This window comes from Leuciscus leuciscus (assembly GCF_965113295.1).
Source record: "Leuciscus leuciscus genome assembly, chromosome: 4".
NCBI classification, from domain to species: domain Eukaryota; kingdom Metazoa; phylum Chordata; class Actinopteri; order Cypriniformes; family Leuciscidae; genus Leuciscus; species Leuciscus leuciscus.
Genome location: NC_138728.1, coordinates 38635293 through 38654657, shown reverse-complemented (window position 1 = coordinate 38654657; position 19365 = coordinate 38635293). Strand labels below are relative to the sequence as shown.

Genomic DNA, 19365 nt, shown 5'->3' with positions numbered 1-19365 from the left:
AATTGTTTATATTACATCATATATTATTATTTGTATCTCGCTTGGCTTTGTTTCTTTTATTACAATATTATCATGACCAACAACTATAAGATGAAGTTCTATAGTCTATTGAAATATTCGTACTTATATTTTTTAATATTTACTGCAAACTAACAAAACAATATGATTAGATCATGATTGTATCAAATTTTAAAATAAGGAAGAGGTCAGTGTCGGCGTTACTGAGACTTGTGCTTTTATTGTGTATTAACAATAAAACAAAGTCGCGCTCACTGCGCTCTCAATAAACCCAGTTTTCCAAAACACAAAATCCAGCAACAGGCTGTTTCTCCTCAGATCCTGTTAGCAGCACGAGTCTTCAGTTATTCCCTCTCTCCAGTTCCTCTTTTTCCCTGTGGCTTTTTAGCGGTTACGCCAATTACTGCAACAAGTTACGTGTTTGTCATCTGCACTTGACCGGCGAGGGCCTATTCCAGCAAATAGCCAAGAGAGGTCAGCATTTGTGGCTCCAAAAAGCACTTGCGCACACACTTCTGGAAAGGTGAGTCTGGACCACCGAAGCTTATCAGACATGAAGGTACTCCATAATCTAGAAATAGAAAGTAGCGACAGAAAGAAAACACATTCATGTAAGTCGATGAGCTTAAATATTTAAACACATATTTTGTTAACACTTTACAATAAGGTTTCATTAGTTAACATGAACTAAGAATAAACAGTATGTCTACAGCATTTATTAAGATCATGTTAATTTCAACATTTACTGGTACATATTTAAAAACAGTTTTTACATGATGTGTTACAATGTGTGTTTAGAGTTTTGCAAATTGTCCCTCGGGCCTCCTGTTGCAGACCTCGCTGAACCACGCGATCTCATTTCATACAATAGATTTCTTTTTAAAAACTAGCCCTGCCCTCACAGGCTGTCACAGTTGTGTTCTGTTTTGTTTTTGGACTTGTCTTCCTGTCATCATGTCACGTGTCTTCACTGTCATCATTAGTTCAGTTGTATCACCTGTGTCTAGTTAATCATCATCTACATCACCTGTGTTCTGTTAATGAGTGTTCATCTGTGTTTGTATATAGTTCCCTTCTGTGCAGTCAGTCTTGGTCTGTTCTCGTCTGAGTCTAGTCATAATCACGTTGTGTTTGGTGTGGTTAAACCTTCTGCCTGTATGTGCTTACCTGAATGATTTAGTCAAATTTATGTATTGGAGCCATTGGCCTCTTTGTCTTCATCACCCTACACCACACCCTGACACAGGCATGGCCGAATTAAAGACTTTATAAACCTGCAGAACAACGTTCTGGTTTCACTTTTTCACAAACAGTGACCAACAGCAACACAATTTGCTTAAACCTCACAAAATGGCAGAGACAAGAACGACAGATAGACAAGAAAGAAAAGTAAGTAATTCTTGACAATTCATTTCTAACATCAGTCACAAATAGGTAATACAGAGATAAACGAATACTAAAGCATTTGATAATCATTCAATAAACGAGAACTTTTTTGTTTTATTAATTAAAATGAACCTAATGCTATGTTAGAAAATGGCAGAGGAGTCTGTGTAAGCAAATTATGTTTATTCACTGTGTCACGGAGCTGGGGCCTGTTTCAGAAAGGAGGTTAAGTGAAAACTCTGAGTATGTTAACCCTGAAATGAGGGAAACTCTGAGTTTTCTGTTTCAGAATGGGAGGTATGTTAAACCTGAGAAAGCAGAGTAAGTCAAGCCTGTTTCAGAAAGAGAGGTAACTTATACTCCGAGTCAAAAGCGTTTGTCTGTTTATACTGTGAACCTAACCTGGTCGGGAGCATGTTTTCTTCAGTAAACCCAGAGTTTCTTTCGGTCTCCTCCCCTTTTTAAAGAGGAAGTGGTGTTTAAACACCTCATTCATTCTTTCAGTACATTTTTATTAATAAAATTAATATTTTATTTATATATATATATATATATATATATATATATATATATATATATATATATATATATATATATATATTTTTTAAATAAGAAGTCTATATAACTCCTTTACTGGCAACTGAAAACACAGTAGTAGATTAGAGTTACATAATGTAGTTCTAAACAAATTCTACAGAATTAAACTGTGGCATTTACTGGAAATCACTGAACTGTGTTCATCTGTGCACCAGAAGTTGATGGACCGTCCTCCTGCTGTTCTTCCACACTCTGGGGGCACGGGGAGAGATAAGAATACCCGTTTATACTTGGATTTAAACTTAGATTCTATAGGCTACTCCACATAAAAATGTGAAAAAAATCTGAATGTGTAGATTGTTTGATGTGTAGACACATAATGTTAACATTACCTCTGTAGGCCTCTCTGTGGCAGCAGAAACTCTTTATCCCCATGTGATGAGCATTTAGTTGAGTATAACTTTATAACACTATTTGTCATAATTTCTGGTGTATTGAGTAGGCGACTTACAACTGCATGGGGTTCTGTTGGGACAGGAGGCTCCAAAAGACAGATATTACCATCAGAATCTATTGGGACCAACAAAAATCCTAACCCAAAGTAAAATAAATGGAAATCTCAAAAATAGCCTATATAAAAAATAACACATATGTAAACCTCTTACATTTTATGAAGGCCCTTGGATCTTTGGGACTGGCTCTGAAGTCCCTCCAGGAATTCCCTCAGCCAAAAATGCTGCTGCACTGCTAGACACTGGATTCTTTAGTTATTTAATATCTCAAATGTTTGTAAAGTCAGGTAGCCTACACCCATACTATGCTCAAGCCTTACTTGACTGAATTATGTTTTTATATTTAATTTTCAGCTGCTGCCATGTTCTTTTAACGCCTGCAGGATTGCACCTACATGAAAATTAAAATTAGGTTGAAAAACATACTGTTCTTCCAGTTTCACCTCTGATATTATAACAGTTGGGCACAAATGACATCAACAGTGTAATTAGAGTAATGTAATAATGACTATCTTTAGAAATTATTGGTCTACTTATTACTAATTACTAAATCCCACGTCAACCTTAAACACTTGAACAATACAAGGAGAGACAAACAGCACTTTTAATGCTTTCAAATAAACAATTGCATGAATTATTCTTGAATTGACCAAAGTGTGTAGAGGGAGAAGGTTACATTAAAAATATAACTTTTAAAAATGTATGTTAAATAGCCTATACAGAATTGTTCTATAGTCTAATACAATTACATCAGATTAAACTTTAAATTACAGAAGAATTAAGAGTAATCCCTTTAATTAAATTACAGTATTTATATTACTTGGAAATTAATTACACCCATCACTGTATAACAGTAATTAAAATGTGAAGAAATATGAAGACCTCTTTTTGTCTGGCGCTGTTGCCATGGTGACTCGTAATATCTGTGCTCCATTGATAATGGCTTTTTATAGTTGTGGTGCACGCGCTTAACTCAGAGTCAGTCAACTCAGAGTAGATTGAACTAACTAATTTCAGCTGTTCTGTAACCGAAAACTCCATCTCAGGGTAAGTCAACTCAGAGTTCAAGTTTTAACTCAGAGTTGGTTGAACCTCCTTATTGAAACAGGCCCCTGGTCTCTGTTTGCTGAAGGAAAGCTGTAACAAACATTTGTTTCTATGGTGCAGCATAAGAGATGAGTAACTAAGGTAGAGAGGGGAGGGAGTTTGTGTTTTGCTTTTAACCCTGTAAAGCCTGATATATGAAATATTGGTAAGAACAATCTTTTTTTTTTAAAGAACAGTTTATTGAACCTTTAGACAAAATATAAAATATAACGTCTAACGTTTAAAAAGTTTGCAAATGTGTTTTATGTTTTGTATCATAATTGATAGTCCCGCGGGACCCAAATCCCAATGCAGCCCTCTAGTATTGAGCTTTAAACTTAAGGAGAAAAAAACTAAGCAAAAATATGCAATATGCAGTAAATCAACTCTATTTTTTATAAAAGCATAACAGTCTACTTGCATAAAAAGTTCCTTAATGTCATTTGTCACTCTCTATTGATATTTACATGCTTAGTTTTATAAACAAAGCTCTGTAGTTTTAATTGTGAGGGTCAAAACACATAATGCAATGCAACCATTTTTTTGAGGAACCTATATCTCTCATTTTTAACATGAGTTTAACCTGTTAAGCTGCAACGCCACTTTTGAAAAATCCCCATAAATGACATACCCAAACTGAAACACATACAGTTCATGAACCCTTTGCACTAAAAGCACAAGTATGATCTCATTTGAAAGCTGACACCTGGTAGTTTATTGTAAATGTAGAATTAATTATTGTCATAATGAAAAAACATTTTTTAAATAGCTTCAAAGTTTTGTAAAGTTATTAGAAATGTATTTTTATTAAACATATTCATTAAAATAAAATTGAAGTGGGCACTGTAGGAATCTAGAAATGCACTGCAGCTAAAGCCATATGTGTGACCATGTTATATTTAAAATCTGAAAATGATAAGTCTAAAACTCTGTATTTAGTTAAATGTTTTTCAAGATCATGTCAAATTACTTTATTTTGGGCCTAGCTAGCATGTTAGCTTAGCACACCATCAATACACGACCATTTATGAGATTAAAACCATGTTTGTGCTACAAACGTACTTTATAACGCAAGTGGAGTGTTTTAAATAATCTTCTGTGATCTAATTTGGCTTCAGATAAAAAAAAAAATCAGACAGAAAATATATTTATAGAATTATGTACAATGATAAATTCTATATTGATTAGCATTACATTATAAATATAATCTATTATTATAAAAATACCTGGCATTGCTTGAAGAACACAGGCAAATCAAGTATCATTGCAATAATTTTTATTGTCTTCAAAACGTCTGTATCTGCATATTACAGCGATCTCTGTGTTAGCTTTGTGTGTAGCTGCTATCAGTGACGTCCTTGAAGGTCACATGATTATGTCTCTTCTTCATGTTCCATATATGGAGTATTATTGTGCATATAGCGCCCTCAGGCTATAGGTATGAATTGAAAACACAGCACATCTCAGTAAGAAGCGCTCATAATGATTACATCGACGCATTTGGGTATAAATTCAAGAAATATTATTCCTGTCTATAGAAATATGATGTAAATCTATGAGAATATATCAATATTTCTCCAAGTCTGCACATTTTTGAGCTAAAAGTCCTGAGGAACGTTGTTTTGTATAGCACTGTCATGACAACAGCACGGAGTTTTTTTTTATGAATGGACCAGCTGACGCTCATAAATCATATTAAAGGGATCGATGCATTTTTTCATTTCATAACTCCTGACACAAATTAAGACATAACTGTCACTATAAGTTTCTCAGAATACAATAGTGGTCAAATACTGAAACTTGAGTCTTATATCTTTTTAATGATGTATAGTTTGTCAAAGTATAACATTTAATCTGATAGTAACTTTGAACTAAATAAATAAAAAAACGCTTCAGTGCGCCGACGCACTGGTGAGGGTTAACAGGTTTTAACTCAAAATGAAAAAAAAACCATGATAAAAACGAAGTAAATTTTTTGTTTACTCCATTCATTAAAGGCAGGGCCGCATTAAGAGCTCACTGGGCCCCGGGGCTATGAGTTACTGCAGGGCCCCCCCACCACTTTAGGTCACCAACTACAGAGAGAGAAAGCCCCCCCACAAGTTTGTCAATTATGACATTAAACACACAAACTTGAAACTTCTGTCTTCCTGACATTGTACTCAGTGAATCTGCCACAGATGACTCATCTGGTTGCTTTTTACGTCGTCTCTCCCTTTGTATGTCACTTTTGTATGTCTGAGATACACATGACGACATGTTTTTGGCTGTTGACTCAAACCTCTCAAACTGATCACAGAGATCTGCAATAAAATCTCTCAGTGAACCCACCAGAGCAACAGCATTAGACAGGTCAAGGGCAACCATTTGAAGTTGTGTGCTTGTTTTTTGAACACGCTGCAGCACTGTGTTCCACACACTGCACAGAATGGCAACTTCAAGCTTCTCCATCTGCCTAGAGAGAGATGTGGCCTCATTGCGAGTGATCAGGTTTTGATGATCATCTTCTGCTATTGTTTGAAGGGACTGGAAAATGTTGTCATAATTTTGACAAAGGGTGCTGGTTGCTTGTGCATGCGCACTCCACCTTGTGTTTGACAAGGATTTTAGAGTTTGAACATGGCCCTTCTCATTTTCTTCCAGGTTGGACGTAACAATCTGCCACCTCCAGGTGGATTTTGAGCAGAAGTTAAAAAGAGACTGTACAAATAAGAAAAACTCCTCAGTCTCAAGACAAAAATTTACAGCATTTACCCCAACTAAGTTCAGCGTATGTGCCGCACAGGGAACCCATTCAGCTAACGGGTTGACTTCACGTATGCGAGATTGCACACCTTTATAAGAACCAGACATATTACTGACGTTGTCAAAGGACTGTCCACGGCAATTCTCTATGTTTATGTTCATCTCCGTCAGAACTGATATAACTGAATTGAAGTGACTCACCAGCGTGACTGCTTATGGGTAGAAACTTAAGAAAACGCTCCTGTGTTTCCTTCTTCAGATACATATCGGACAATAAAAGTGAGCTGGTCTGAATGTGAAATGTCTGGGGTGGAGTCAACGATTATCAAAAAATATTTGGCCATCCTGATTTTATCCAGGATTACAGAAAGCAGCTTGTCACCCATCAAATCAATTAACTCCTCACACACAGTAGAAGAAAGATACGAAGGAGTCCCCTTGCCTGCATTGCCAAATCGTGCAATATGCTCTTTAAGAAATGGATCAAATTGACTGATTAGTTCAAGGCAACCCAAGTAGTTTCCATTCTGGGGTGATCCAAATTGTTGGTTGTCTCCTCTGAAAGCAAGTCCTCGCTCAGATATCAATTTAATAACCGCAACTACTCTTTTAAGAACCTCTGACCAGTACTGGCTCTGTTTCATACTGCCCAGCCCAGTACTCCCGAACCTCGTCGTTGATCTCTCCCCAAGTTCCAGGATCAGTGCTTGTGTACGCTGGGATATCAACGGCGTGCAGGGTAGGAGAGGAAGCCGATGCAAGGCCGCTGATCTCAGGTTGATCTGCAGAAGGCTGTCTCAGTTCATTAATATTTGCATCAACCTCAACCGAAACATTATCTCCTTGCTCAGTCTCATTATCTCCAGCAGCAGATGAAGTCGATGTTTCATCTTTCTGGTGATCTGTTCAGGATAAGCATGAAACACATTTTTACACATAAGCTGTTAGATTAACACTAACCTGTCAACATTGCTTGCGAATAGCAAATAGGGGTGGGCGATGAACTAAATGTTATATCATTATACGAGTCATTTTATCTATCTATGATATACTTCACTGTCAAGTTATATTACTTTTAATACGATTTTTATCATATCAAAATTTAATGCCACTAAAATAGCGTAATGCTTGTGACCAATTTCAATATCACAAAAAATAATAGTAGCTTAAGAAAAGAATCTCAAGCTTACGGATGACAAGAGTCACAAATAACAATAGAAAAAAAGGCACATAAGAACCTACTTGAAAAACTTAAAGCACTGAATAATATTATATTGTATAAAGTAATCAAATATACAATACATAGTTTTCACTATAAATTCAACATTCATTCTTATTTATTTTACAAAAGTGATTCAGTCAAGGGCAGTAAATTACTTTCTTTCTGATGTTTGATTAACATTATTGACACAAATGGCAACAGCAGCTTTATTAGCAGCTTCTGTCACTTTAATGGTGCGTTCACACTGGACGCGAATAGCGCGCCAGGCTCGAGTGATTTCAATGTTAAGTCAATGCAAAGACGCGTTACGCGCGGTAGACGCGACTACGCCTCGTTCGAGCGAATTGAGCGTCTGGCGCGTTAAGCGCGAATGTTTTATGTAGTGCTTTTTGTGCATTCTCGCGTTTGACGCGAATTGGCGTCTGCCGCCCGAGTTGAAAAATCTGAACTTCTGCGTCAATTCGCGCCGCGTTAACCAATCAGGAGCCTGCTTGCTGCTGTCACGGGGTGAAGTGACAGTTTATAATGTTATTTTATGTTTAAAACATATTAAAATGTCTTGAGGTGACCCTCATCGCCCCCAATGTCTTTCAGGGACCCACGCCAGCCCTAGTGTCTGAGGGTGAAGCTCACCAGCCTCAGTGTCTTACAGTGCCGGGCCCAGTATCTTACATTGAGGTTCACCAGCCCCATTGTCCTCTGGTGATCCTCACTGGCCTCTTTGTCTTCCAGTGACCCTCACCATGCCTAGTATCTTGCAGTCGGGAGTCCCCAGCCCCATTGTCTTCTGGTGATCCTCACCAAGCCCAGTATCTTGCAGTTGGGGTCACCAGCCCCACTGTCTTCTACTCACACATGTCTAGGTCTCCATTTTTGCAGAGGCCTCTTCACTCTCGATTTTGTTACTGTGTGGTGAAGTGATGAAAAAGTAAGAAAACCGATTACGTTTGTTCACTCAACACATTCATTACATGTATAACTAAATCTAACTTTACCTATATCTTAACTTGTTCACGATCTACCACAGTAAAACTTAATTTCAAAATTTCATATGGGCACATGCAGGGCAACAACCAGATCAGTCTTAGGATAAAGATAAAAAGATAAAGATCCTGCTGCATACCTGCGAAAGCATGAGAAAAACGTTCTCCCAAATCCTTTTCTCAGTCGCCCAAGTCGTCCAATTTTAGGTAGTTTTGATCTGGAAAATACACAGAACAAGCATGAAGATGGACTGACAAGCACTCAACAATAAATGGTTCTAAATAAACCCATAATGACCAGAATCCTACTGTATGTGTGCATGTTTGTGGGTGTATGTGATCTGTGCATGCATTTGATCAACAACTGTTTGCCAACAACACAGGTCTGCATGTGCTTGTGAGTGTGTGTTCAGCATATTTACCTCATTTCTGTGAGTGGCAGCTGTTTGACACACTCTTCGTCAGTCCAGTCCCCTGACTCCTCAAACACACAAACACATTTCTAAGCATTTTCAATCTCTCATACATATACAAAACTAAAGAATTAGCCTATCTATTATCATTTTCACTCTTAAACACTAGCAATGACTAATAATTTAATTTAATTATTTTTATAATGGCAGATTCAATTTCATAAACCCAAGTCACATACAGATGCCACCATCATTTGAAACATAAACTTATAACACAGTATAAACTCACTGCTCTGTTGCCGGTGGATGCATGAGGGTACATGTTCGGCAGCAAATGTTTCAGGTTGTTCAGCAGGTGCTCTGTCAAAGCGTTACACAACCCCTGTTCCTCAATCATGGTGGGGCCGAGAGGAACGCTGCACACACAGATAACAAACGTGTCACATCACTATATAACAGACACCCATCTTTCTTTTATGATTGACAGCTCCATCAGACTGGTCTCTGTGTCTCATTGGATCCTGAAAACTTGTGCATGTAATTCTTGAAACCTCAGTACTTGAGTTACATTGTAATGTGCTTGGGAGTACAGACTCTATCAGCTGAATACACACACACAAACACTTACTGAAAGATGGTGGGTCCAAAAACTATTGACAAGTTCTTGGATGTCATACGATTTTGAAGACTCTCAGCTGCCACACGGGACAGGAAGTACAACAGGTAGCAGAGGACGTTAAAATGTTCCTCCGGAAGACTGTTCAGGATCATCCTCACAGCCTGATTCAGTTCTTCCTCTTTTGAATCTGCAAGATACAATGAAGAAGATTCAATCAGATTTGATTTTCTTATCCCAAAATGTTCACTCCTCACCACCGCAGCTTCACCTACCCCTGAACACCTTCAGCAGTTGTGTCCCGTGTGACTCTGGAATAAGTCCACCAGGCAACTCCCTGAGGAAAAGTTTCAATAATGAGGCAAGAGTAGGAATATCCCCACTGTCAAACTCCGGAAAGCTTCCTTGATCAAAACCATTCCTTAATTTTTGACCCCACACTCACATTTAAGCCTCATATCCGTCATATCACCAAAACTGCCTTTTTCCACCTACGTAACATTGCTCGCCTACGCCCCACCCTCTCCACATCTGCTGCTGAAACTCTCATCCATGCATTTATTACATCAAGACTTGACTACTGCAATAGCCTCCTATATGGTCTCCCTTCCTCTGATTTACAAAAACTGCAATATGTTCAAAACTCCGCTGCCCGTCTCCTCACCCACACCCGCTCCAGAGACCACATCACCCCCGTCCTTCAACAGCTTCACTGGCTCCCTGTACAACAGCGCATCCATTACAAAGTTCTGCTCATCACCTACAAAGCCCTCAATAACTTGGCCCCTCCATACCTTACAGACCTCTTGCAGCACCACAACCCCTCCCGACGCCTCCGCTCTGCCGACTTAAACCTTCTCAAACCCATCACCAAATCAAAGTACCGAACCTTGGGAGATCGAGCCTTTGCCATCGCTGCCCCCACCCTTTGGAACTCACTCCCCATCAGAAACTCGGACTCACTGACCACCTACAAAAACCTGCTCAAAACTCACCTGTTTCAGCTCGCCTACAATCTACAGTAGCACTCTCATTTTTTGTTTGTTTTTGTTTGTTTGTTTCTTTTGTAAAGCGTCTTTGCGTTCCTTGAAAAGCGCTATATAAAACTTATGCATTATTATTATTATTATTATTAATCCCTGGCAGAGTTTCACTTTCCCACCAACTCTGAACAGGCCACTCTGACTGAGACCTAAACACACATTTTAGAAATACACATAATCTCAGCATACGTGGAGACTGAGAAACAGTGTCAAACACACTCACCATGCTTCTCCACAAACTCCACTGTGTGCGTGAGCGCTAGAGGAAGACCCTGCCTCATCTGTCCACTCTTCCTCAGGTCAATCAGAGGCACACCAAACACATCCTTCTGTGTTTCCACCTGCACAAAAGTTCAGAAAAAAAAATTAAAATCAGGACGGTTAACTAGGAAATGTAGGCTACTGTACAGGACAGACTGCATAAGAAAATAACTTTACAGGAAGCTGTCTACCAAGTGTGCATTTTAAAGGATGTATAGTCAGGAAATATTACATTTACAATAGCATTTCTTCATGTGGGCTACACTTACACCAATTTATGGTTTGTCGTTTGTTAGTTTCAATCAGGGACGGACTGGGGCTAAAAAACAGCCCTGGACTTTCTCCCAAATAGGCCCATATCATCCGGCCATTCGTCTCCAGCCGTGTGCGACAGACACTAGCCAGGATGTCCTGATACTATGCCACAATACTGTAGCCTATCAAACAAGCTATTCACAGCAAGTAACATCTCAAAACAATGATGATAATTGGGGTTGTGTTTATTAATGAAGCCTCAGCCTTCAAATAAAAACAAAAAATGTACAATGCCATAAAATACAAATAATGAAATGTCACTGGCTACAGAAGCCCCAAATTACACAAACTTGTAATTATAAAACATACTATATACCAGGGGTCTCCAACCTTTTTGTGTGCCTTTTTATCCCCTACCTCAAGGGATAAAATAATCTAGAAGGGATTTTGTTTGTTATACTCAAATATTTATTATACATATAACATGGTGGTGCTTTTTTACTTTTCACCATCATATGCAAAATAATAAAATATCTTGATATTCTGATTCAGACTTACAAGCCTTTAAAAATAATAATAATAAAAAAAATCAACAAAAATTATGAAAATATTTCTTGATTTTTTTTGTTGATTTTTCTATAAACCTATTGTATGTGTTATCAAAAACAGTAGCCCAAACATTTAGTATAAATATAAATAAACTGCCATAACTTCTAAACAAAAACATTACTGCATTACATTTAATACATTTATACATGACTATATTAATATAACATCATTTTTAATATGAATATATACAGGCACATTTCTGCCAAAAAAGTTTGTTTTACTACAGTTAATGTTGTGGAGTGAAATGTTTTCTAACTGGTTTATTCTTGGAACAATGTTTCGCCTGTTTTTTGCATCAATTTCACGAGTTCACATCTACATATGATTTATTATGGTAAGGGTTATGCGTATTTGGCGTGCTGTCCGGAGGGAGGGCTACGAGCTCGGAATTCGGCCCGAACCCAGAGTACTCCCCCCGGTAGGGGTAGATGGAACTAGAATAGGGTAGATGGAACTAGAAGAGAGGAGCTGGGGTGGAGGTGGGATGCTGCTGAACTGTCGAGGAACAGAGGTAAGTTCAGCTGTTATTTATACTGTCCTGGGTTGATTACTGATTGCACTCCACTTGCTCTTGTCAGGTTAATCATCTGCACCTGTTCCTCCCGAACCTTGTTTAATTAAACATCATTTCACGAGTTCACATCTACATATGATTTATTATGGTAAGGGTTATGCGTATTTGGCGTGCTGTCCGGAGGGAGGGCTACGAGCTCGGAATTCGGCCCGAACCCAGAGTACTCCCCCCAAAGGCAAAATAGCAGAGGACAGCCGCCGGACTGAAGACCCCCAAATGAGTGCCGAGTTGGCGGGCTAGCTTCTCAAGGAGGGGCCTAAATTCTTGACCAGGAGGGCCCTTGATGGTGGCTCACTACCTGTACTGACAGGTCCTGCTGGTCAGCGAACGGGGAGCGGTTATAATTTGGAACAACCGATCGGGAGAATTGCACTTTGTGCTGGGCCAAGAGTTTGTGGGATGGAAGGAAAGAAAAAAGGAGGAAAAATGAGTTCTTGCCCGGGAGAATTCTCACACTGCATCCGTTGAGAGACCAATGCTCGCTGGATGAGGAGAGAAAAACGTAAGGGCTCTACCGGGAAAGATCTCACTCCATCCACTGGGAGACCAATGCTCTCTGGGCGGAAAGAAGAAGCGGAAATTATGAGTGCTTGTCCGGGAGATTTCCTCACACTGCATCTGCTGAGGCCAATGCTCGCTGAATGAGGAGAGAAAACGTAAGTGCTCCACCGGGAAAGTTCTCGCTAAGTCCGCTGTGAGACCAATGCTCACTGGGTATAGGAAAAATGAAAAAGAGAAAAGTGAGAGCTCACCCAGGAGATTTTCTCGCCCCTCATCCGTCGAGACCAATGCTCAACGGAAGAAAGAGAAAAAAATGTAAGCGCTTCTACTGGGAAAGATTTCACCCCGTCCGCTGAGAGACCAAATGCTCGCTGGACAGGAAGAGGAAACATGAAATGAGTGCTTGCCCAGGAGATTTCCTTGCTGCATCCGCTGTGAGACCAATGCTCGCTGGATAAAAGAAAATGTAAGTGCTCTACTGGGAAAGTTCTCACCCCGTCCGCTGAGAGACCAATGCTCGCTGGACGGGAAGAGGAAACGTGAAATGAGTGCTTGCCCAGGAGATTTCCTCGCTGAATCTGCTGTGAGACCAATGCTCGCTGGATAAAAGAGAAAATGTAAGTGCTCTACTGGGGGAGCTCTCGCTCCGTCTGCCGTGACCAATGTTTGCTTGGGCAGAAAGAGGAAGACAGGAAAATGAGTGCTTGCCCAGGAATTTTCTTTATACTGCATCCATTACGAGACCAATGCTCGTTGAATGAAAGAAAACATAATTGCTCTACTGGGAAGACTGTAAGACTAGTGCTTGCTGGACAGAAAGAGAAGACAGGAAAGAAGAGTTTTTTTTTTTTTTTTTTTTTTTTGCGCTTCTCACTCGATGAGGTTTTGGTGAGCTTGTTTAATGTGGAACCGGTTGGTCCTGATGTAGCTTTGGAAAGCATCAGAGGACCATCTCCCAAGGGTTTGGATCTGCTGTTGGGAGAGGCCTTTTTGGGCTGCTGAAGTTGCTGCCCCAATGCGGAATGAGTGACTTGAAAAATTATTTGCAGGAATGCCTGACATTTGGAGAACGGATTTGAGGTGTTTCTGGAACCAAAAACGTGACGCGGGTTTTTTAGATTCATCTAAAAATAGGGGTTCCAGAGGAGATTTTGCTTGGGAGCTTCTCCATAGCAGATAAGCCAGTATTGACTGGTATGGTTGGATTTGCGAAGTGAGGTTAAAAATGTAGATAAAATGACCTTTTTTAGTTTGGTCAGTTTTGCTTTGTTTGATCAGGTAAGAAATTGTCTCGCCATCTAGTACTGATAAGTCTGAGATGGTGGGGTGGATTTTTGGGTCGAATTTGGAGGTGATGGCGAGTTCCGAGCATCTAAGAAAACCGAAAAAAGCTAGAATAAACATGGCGTCGAGAGTGCGAGCGGTACCGATGGGCTGATAGCCTGTGCGGAGGGCATGAATACATTTGGTGAGAATGTCTAGCGTGATGGGTTGTCTGGCATTGAGACGAGAAGGTTGGGATTTTTTGATCCCTTTAATCAGGAGGGAGGTTTGAGAATTGTTAATCTCCGTGGAAGGAGTGCCGTACATCAGTTTGTGAAAAAACTGAATGCCGCTTAAATAGCCTTTGATGGACCCGACTTGGAGGCCCTTAATGGTATTAAGGTAGGAGATAAAAGAGGTGATAGAGAGAAGAGAAAAATCAGGGAAAGGCAAGTTATAAGAGAGATGGAAGGTTTTAAAACACCTCCAAGCAGTAATGTAGGATTGGAGGGTCCTTGGAGATACTGCCTGGAGGATGGAGTCGAGTGATGCTTCGAGCAGGGGTTTTAACGGGTGGTTTACGGGAATATTAGTTCTGAATAGCGAGGAACTGGAGTTGGGAATTGATCCGCCTCTGGTGCCAGCATCCTGAATTTCTGAAACAGAAAGCGAGACAGGGAATCAGCTATTTGATTTTCTGTCCCCGGGATATGTTTAGCAATAATGATGAATTGATCGCAAGCTGAAATCCAGATTAGACGCCTTAAGAGTGGCATCAGAGCGGGAGAATGGGAACGGCCTTTGTTAATGCAATGCACTGTTGCGTCGTTGTCGCAATGCACTAAAACGCTGTTTGTGGCCCACTCTTTTCCCCAGAGAAAGGCTGCTACTACGAGAGGGTAAAGCTCCAAAAGAGCTGAGGATTGAGAAACGTCCTGGAGCTGCGATGGCCATGGAGCCGCGAACCAACGACCTTGATAATATCCCCCGAACCCAATTGAGGGGGCAGCGTCTGTGAACAATTGGATATCGGTGGGAGACGAAACGAGGTTGTTGTAGAAGAAAGATAGGCCGTTCCACTGTTTTAGAAATGTTAACCATAGCCTGAGTTCGTCGCGACATGCTTGGTTTAAGGAAATGCAGTCTTCTAGTGAGTGGACGGAGGACGCTAGTGAGAGGAGATGTGATATGAAGGGGCGGCCCTGCGGGATGATGCGCATTGCGAAATTTAGGTGCCCGAGCAGGGACAGGAGTTCGCGTTTTGAAAAATTTGATTTCTCAAGGAAGGTAGAAGAGACGAGGATTATCCGGTCGATTTTTTCTTTGGGCAGGGATGCTTGGAATTTATCTGAATCCAAATTAATTCCTAGGAATTCGATGGATGTAGCGGGGCCCATGGTTTTTTCCTGTGCTATAGGAATTCCTAGTTCGGAGAAAACGTTTTGTACTGTAAGGATGTGTGCGGCTGGGATGGCGTCAGGAGGCGAGATGATAAAAAAATCGTCGAGCAGGTGAATGAGGTAAGGAATGGCGTAGTTATTCGACAAAATCCAGCAAACAGCTTCTGATAGCATGTCAAATATTTTAGGGCTGCTTTTACATCCGAAAGTTAAACGTACTGCAAAATAGTATTTCCCAAGCCAGCGAATTCCAAATAGGTGCCAAGAATCTGGGTGGATGGGCATTACTTTGAAGGCAGATGTAATGTCAATTTTTGCAAGCCAAGCGCCCCGTCCTGCGATTTTGATCATGTCTATAGCCTGGTCTATGTCATGGTATTTAAGTGAAAATTCGTCGAGAGGGATCAAGCTGTTTATGCTTGGGAACGGGGATTTGTGCGGGGCTGACAGGTCGATTATAAGGCGTTTTTTACCTGAGAATTTTCTTGTAGCCACTCCAATAGGGCTGATACGAAACAGATTAAATGGAGGATTATCGAACGGGCCGATCATGAAGCCTGACTCGACTTCTTTTTTGATCAGTTTATCTACGACATCAGGTTCTGAAAGGGCAGATTGAAGATTATTGCATATGATATTTTGGGAAGGCAGGCATTGTAAGCCGGGATTAAAGCCGTTTTTTAGACCTGCCAGCAGATAGTCGGTAAATTCTGTATCCGGGTGATGAGCTAGTTCGAAATGCATGCGTGAAATATTTACAGGAGTCATTAAATACTTTTTTGATTTTTTATTTACAGACTTAAAGACTGGACATACTATGCGAGCATGCGCGCCACCACAAAAGCTGCAGATGTGCATATACCGGCAGCGCGCTCTTTGACATTTGCCCGAGTTGAAATAATTACAGATCTGGCTGCCTTCATTAAAAGCAGAGTCCTGTACAGTGTTGGAGGTTGCTGCACGCGGCACGTAGCTGGTGGATTTGACATTGCCAATTCCCACGTAGGGAAGAGAGGGAGGGTTAACCTGTGGGCATGATGCAGTTGGGTGCGCCACAGACCTGCATACCGCACAGGTAATGTTTTTGCAGCCCAAAAACACCCTGCTGTGAAGATCCGAATCAAGTGCACCCCAGTATGTGCACTGGTTCCATTGTGCGACGCGCACGGCACTTTTAGCTGAAAACAGTTTATGATATGTGTAAAAGTGCCCGCCCCCATAGGACAGCGCGAGTTCGGCAATGATTGCCTGGTAGTCGTTCAGTTCGCGCCGCCTATGGGGGAAGGTTGAACAGATGATTTCGGTGAATCGAGAAAAAGCAGTTGTGAATTCGGGAAACGAAAGGATGCGAGATGAGTGAGTTTCGGTGTTTTTTAACGTAACGGAAAAGTCGCCGCAATCGATTTGACGATCTCTTTCAACTGCAGGGAGGAGAGAGAGCAGAGAAGAGAGGTCGACGTCCGCACCTGAGAGGATTTGAGCGCGGATGATTTGGGACACTGGTGGGGGATCCATCGCAACTGCGTTGGATGGCACGGCCATCGGAATTGCTGTTGAGAGAGAAAATGGAGATTTGTTATTTATGACGGAGCTGGGGAGAGTATAGCCCGGGGCTGCGAATGTCATCGGTGCACTTGCAATTGGATGACCTGCTGAAAATTGGAAATGAGTGTCATTTTGAGGAAATGAAGGATAGTCAGAAGCGGAATGACTGTGAACTGCAGGCGGAGGCGGGCCTGCACTCGGTTGTGTTGCTGGAGCTGCGGCCCATTGGGAGTGGGCGGGGTTATACCCTGTTGGGAGGAACTGCTGGCTCTGTTTGGTCTGTGATGCTAGCGCAGATAGCATCGCGCTAGTATCTGCAACGGGAGCTGGAGGCCTCTGAAAAAGAAAAGGGTTATGAACGGCCGGAGTGTAAAATTGGGCGGCTGTGGGAAGGCCGCTGGGCCCGGCTGCATGCGCTGTGGCAGCGTAAGCCGAGGTGGAGGGCTGTACATCGTCGAGAGGTGGTTGTGGCCCTGCCATGGCGGAATTTGGAGCACGGCCCGGGGTCGCTGACGGCCTGCTACTGCGGCCCGATAGGCGAATTGAGCCGTGTCCTGAGCGGAAGGACGACGGTGCGGTTTGTGCAGGTGAATTTATTGCTCTGCGGGCTTTGCTCTGCCTGTGGGTTGTTTTTGGAGTCGCCTGTAAAGAGACATATAGATCATACAGCTCTGCTTTATTCATTTTTCTTGAGGTCAGTACGTCTGAGTTACCCAACGCCTGCCTTAGCCCGGCCACGGTCCATTTCCCGATGGGTGGGATCGTCGGGACGGTTGAGTGATAAGAAGAAGCCGGGGAAGCAGCTGGGAGTCTTGCCGGTGGTGGTGATGGCTGATCTCGGCGTCTTGTTAAGCGCCGGGTTGCTCGGGCCGGTGTGCGGCCACGAGGAGAAGCCTGGGGCTCAGGAGCGACCACCGGTGTTGGAGGGATGATCATTGGACCTGCTGAAGGAGAAGGTGCATCTCCTGAAGTGTTTCCTTCATCGGATGAAGAGCTTGGCTGAGACATATCACTAGTAGTTTAGGTGAAGAACCGAGAGACTACTGAATGCTGCTGAACTGTCGAGGAACAGAGGTAAGTTCAGCTGTTATTTATACTGTCCTGGGTTGATTACTGATTGCACTCCACTTGCTCTTGTCAGGTTAATCATCTGCACCTGTTCCTCCCGAACCTTGTTTAATTAAACATCATATGTTGAGAATATCAGCGCTGTTTCATCTGGCTTTTTACAAGCTTAAATCACAATGTCATCTGTGGGTTTATAATAGAGATAGAGAATTCTGCGCTGAATTGAACTGCTTCTCAGTGGATCGTGCAGCTCTGTGTAATAATGTTCGCGTGATCGAGATCAGCCCGCGCAGATGCTTTGGCCGCGATCGCTGTTTTTTGGGCCGAGCTAATAATGCTCTGCTCTGCTCAGATCAAACAAGTTTTGTTCCGCTTTTAGAGCGTTTTGATGTTTCTCATACGTTGTGTATGCAACAACAAATGACAGTGTATAGCCTAAAAGAGAGTTGGGTAATTTTGTAGAGGCAAAAGTGCAAATTGAAAAGTTTAGTTGAAAAGGTCGCAAAATGATAGCCTACCACGTTTTTTTTTACACGTAGTGTATAAGTGATCGTACCCTCGGTTGGACGGCCGTTCTGGACTTTTCCAGAACGCACAGATTGTCAGTCCGTTACTAGACATTAAAAACAAGACTGAAAAAAATAAGAAAGCTTATAAAAAAAAATTATAATCGGACTTTCGCGTGCGCACGGGAAAGTCTGTATTATTCTTTTTTTTGCAAAGGTAGAAAGCTCCGTAGAAAGCTGATTTTAACACAAATTTATTAAGTTATTTTACTGGAAGTCAATCTTTGTCCAATTGTTAGTATTAGTCTGCTGTGTGCATATCGCATACTCACACACACTGATAAAACTCCCATCTCCATTTCAATGAAAGAAACAAATTTGCAATTGTAAGATGTAAAGTCACAGATATTATGAGGAACAAATACGGGATTATTGTATTTGATACCAAACAGTGTTGATACCAAATGTTTCAAACCAAAATGTTGCTATGGTTATCACATTCTCATGTTGCTATGGTTACTATGTGAATCATCGCAATTTCATATAGTCACAGGACTAAAATGTAGCGGATTCACTCCCACATTTAAATGTCCGCCACATATTGCGTTTCGTTATAAAAAAAAAAAAAAAAAATGTTTTTACGCTATTTAAAACACGCAGCGTATTCATTAAGCTGCATTTCCTCTCCCTGCTCTCCCTCCGTCTCTCTGTCACTCACGCGTCTCTCTCACAAGCGAATTTTTGTCTCGCCAAAGCCTTATTTGATCGTTGAGTGATGTAGATGACTGCTGCGCTTGAGATAGGCCGCATGTTACTGAAAGA

At 41.3% G+C, this 19365-nt stretch overlaps 3 protein-coding genes across 3 annotated transcripts in view; 1 reads left to right on the top strand and 2 right to left on the bottom strand.

Annotated features, from left to right (window-relative positions):
• Positions 1 to 1294: 1294 nt before the first annotated feature.
• The window catches only part of LOC309497412 (uncharacterized protein), a 30694-nt gene continuing 12623 nt past the window's right edge, over positions 1295 to 19365 (top strand). Inside the window, exon 1 of the mRNA XM_082167688.1 lies at positions 1295 to 1407. Within this exon, the coding sequence (XP_082023814.1) occupies positions 1369 to 1407 (39 nt within the window). The 5' untranslated portion in view covers positions 1295 to 1368. The remainder of the gene's footprint in view (positions 1408 to 19365) is intronic.
• LOC309496397 (protein FAM13A-like) lies at positions 8107 to 13036 on the bottom strand (the record flags this gene model as incomplete). Its single annotated transcript, XM_082166391.1, has 8 exons — positions 8107 to 8707; positions 8912 to 8967; positions 9192 to 9318; positions 9531 to 9708; positions 9794 to 9922; positions 10681 to 10710; positions 10785 to 10902; positions 13013 to 13036. 8 exons carry the CDS (start codon positions 13034 to 13036, stop codon positions 8554 to 8556), a joined length of 816 nt encoding a protein of 271 aa, XP_082022517.1. The 3' UTR covers positions 8107 to 8553.
• Positions 13617 to 18426, bottom strand: LOC309497789 (uncharacterized protein). Its single transcript, XM_082168092.1, has 2 exons — positions 16891 to 18426; positions 13617 to 14680 (listed from the first exon to the last, which is right to left on the bottom strand). The coding sequence occupies exons 1-2, from the start codon at positions 17975 to 17977 to the stop codon at positions 13632 to 13634; spliced, it is 2136 nt and encodes a 711-aa protein (XP_082024218.1). The 5' UTR covers positions 17978 to 18426; the 3' UTR covers positions 13617 to 13631.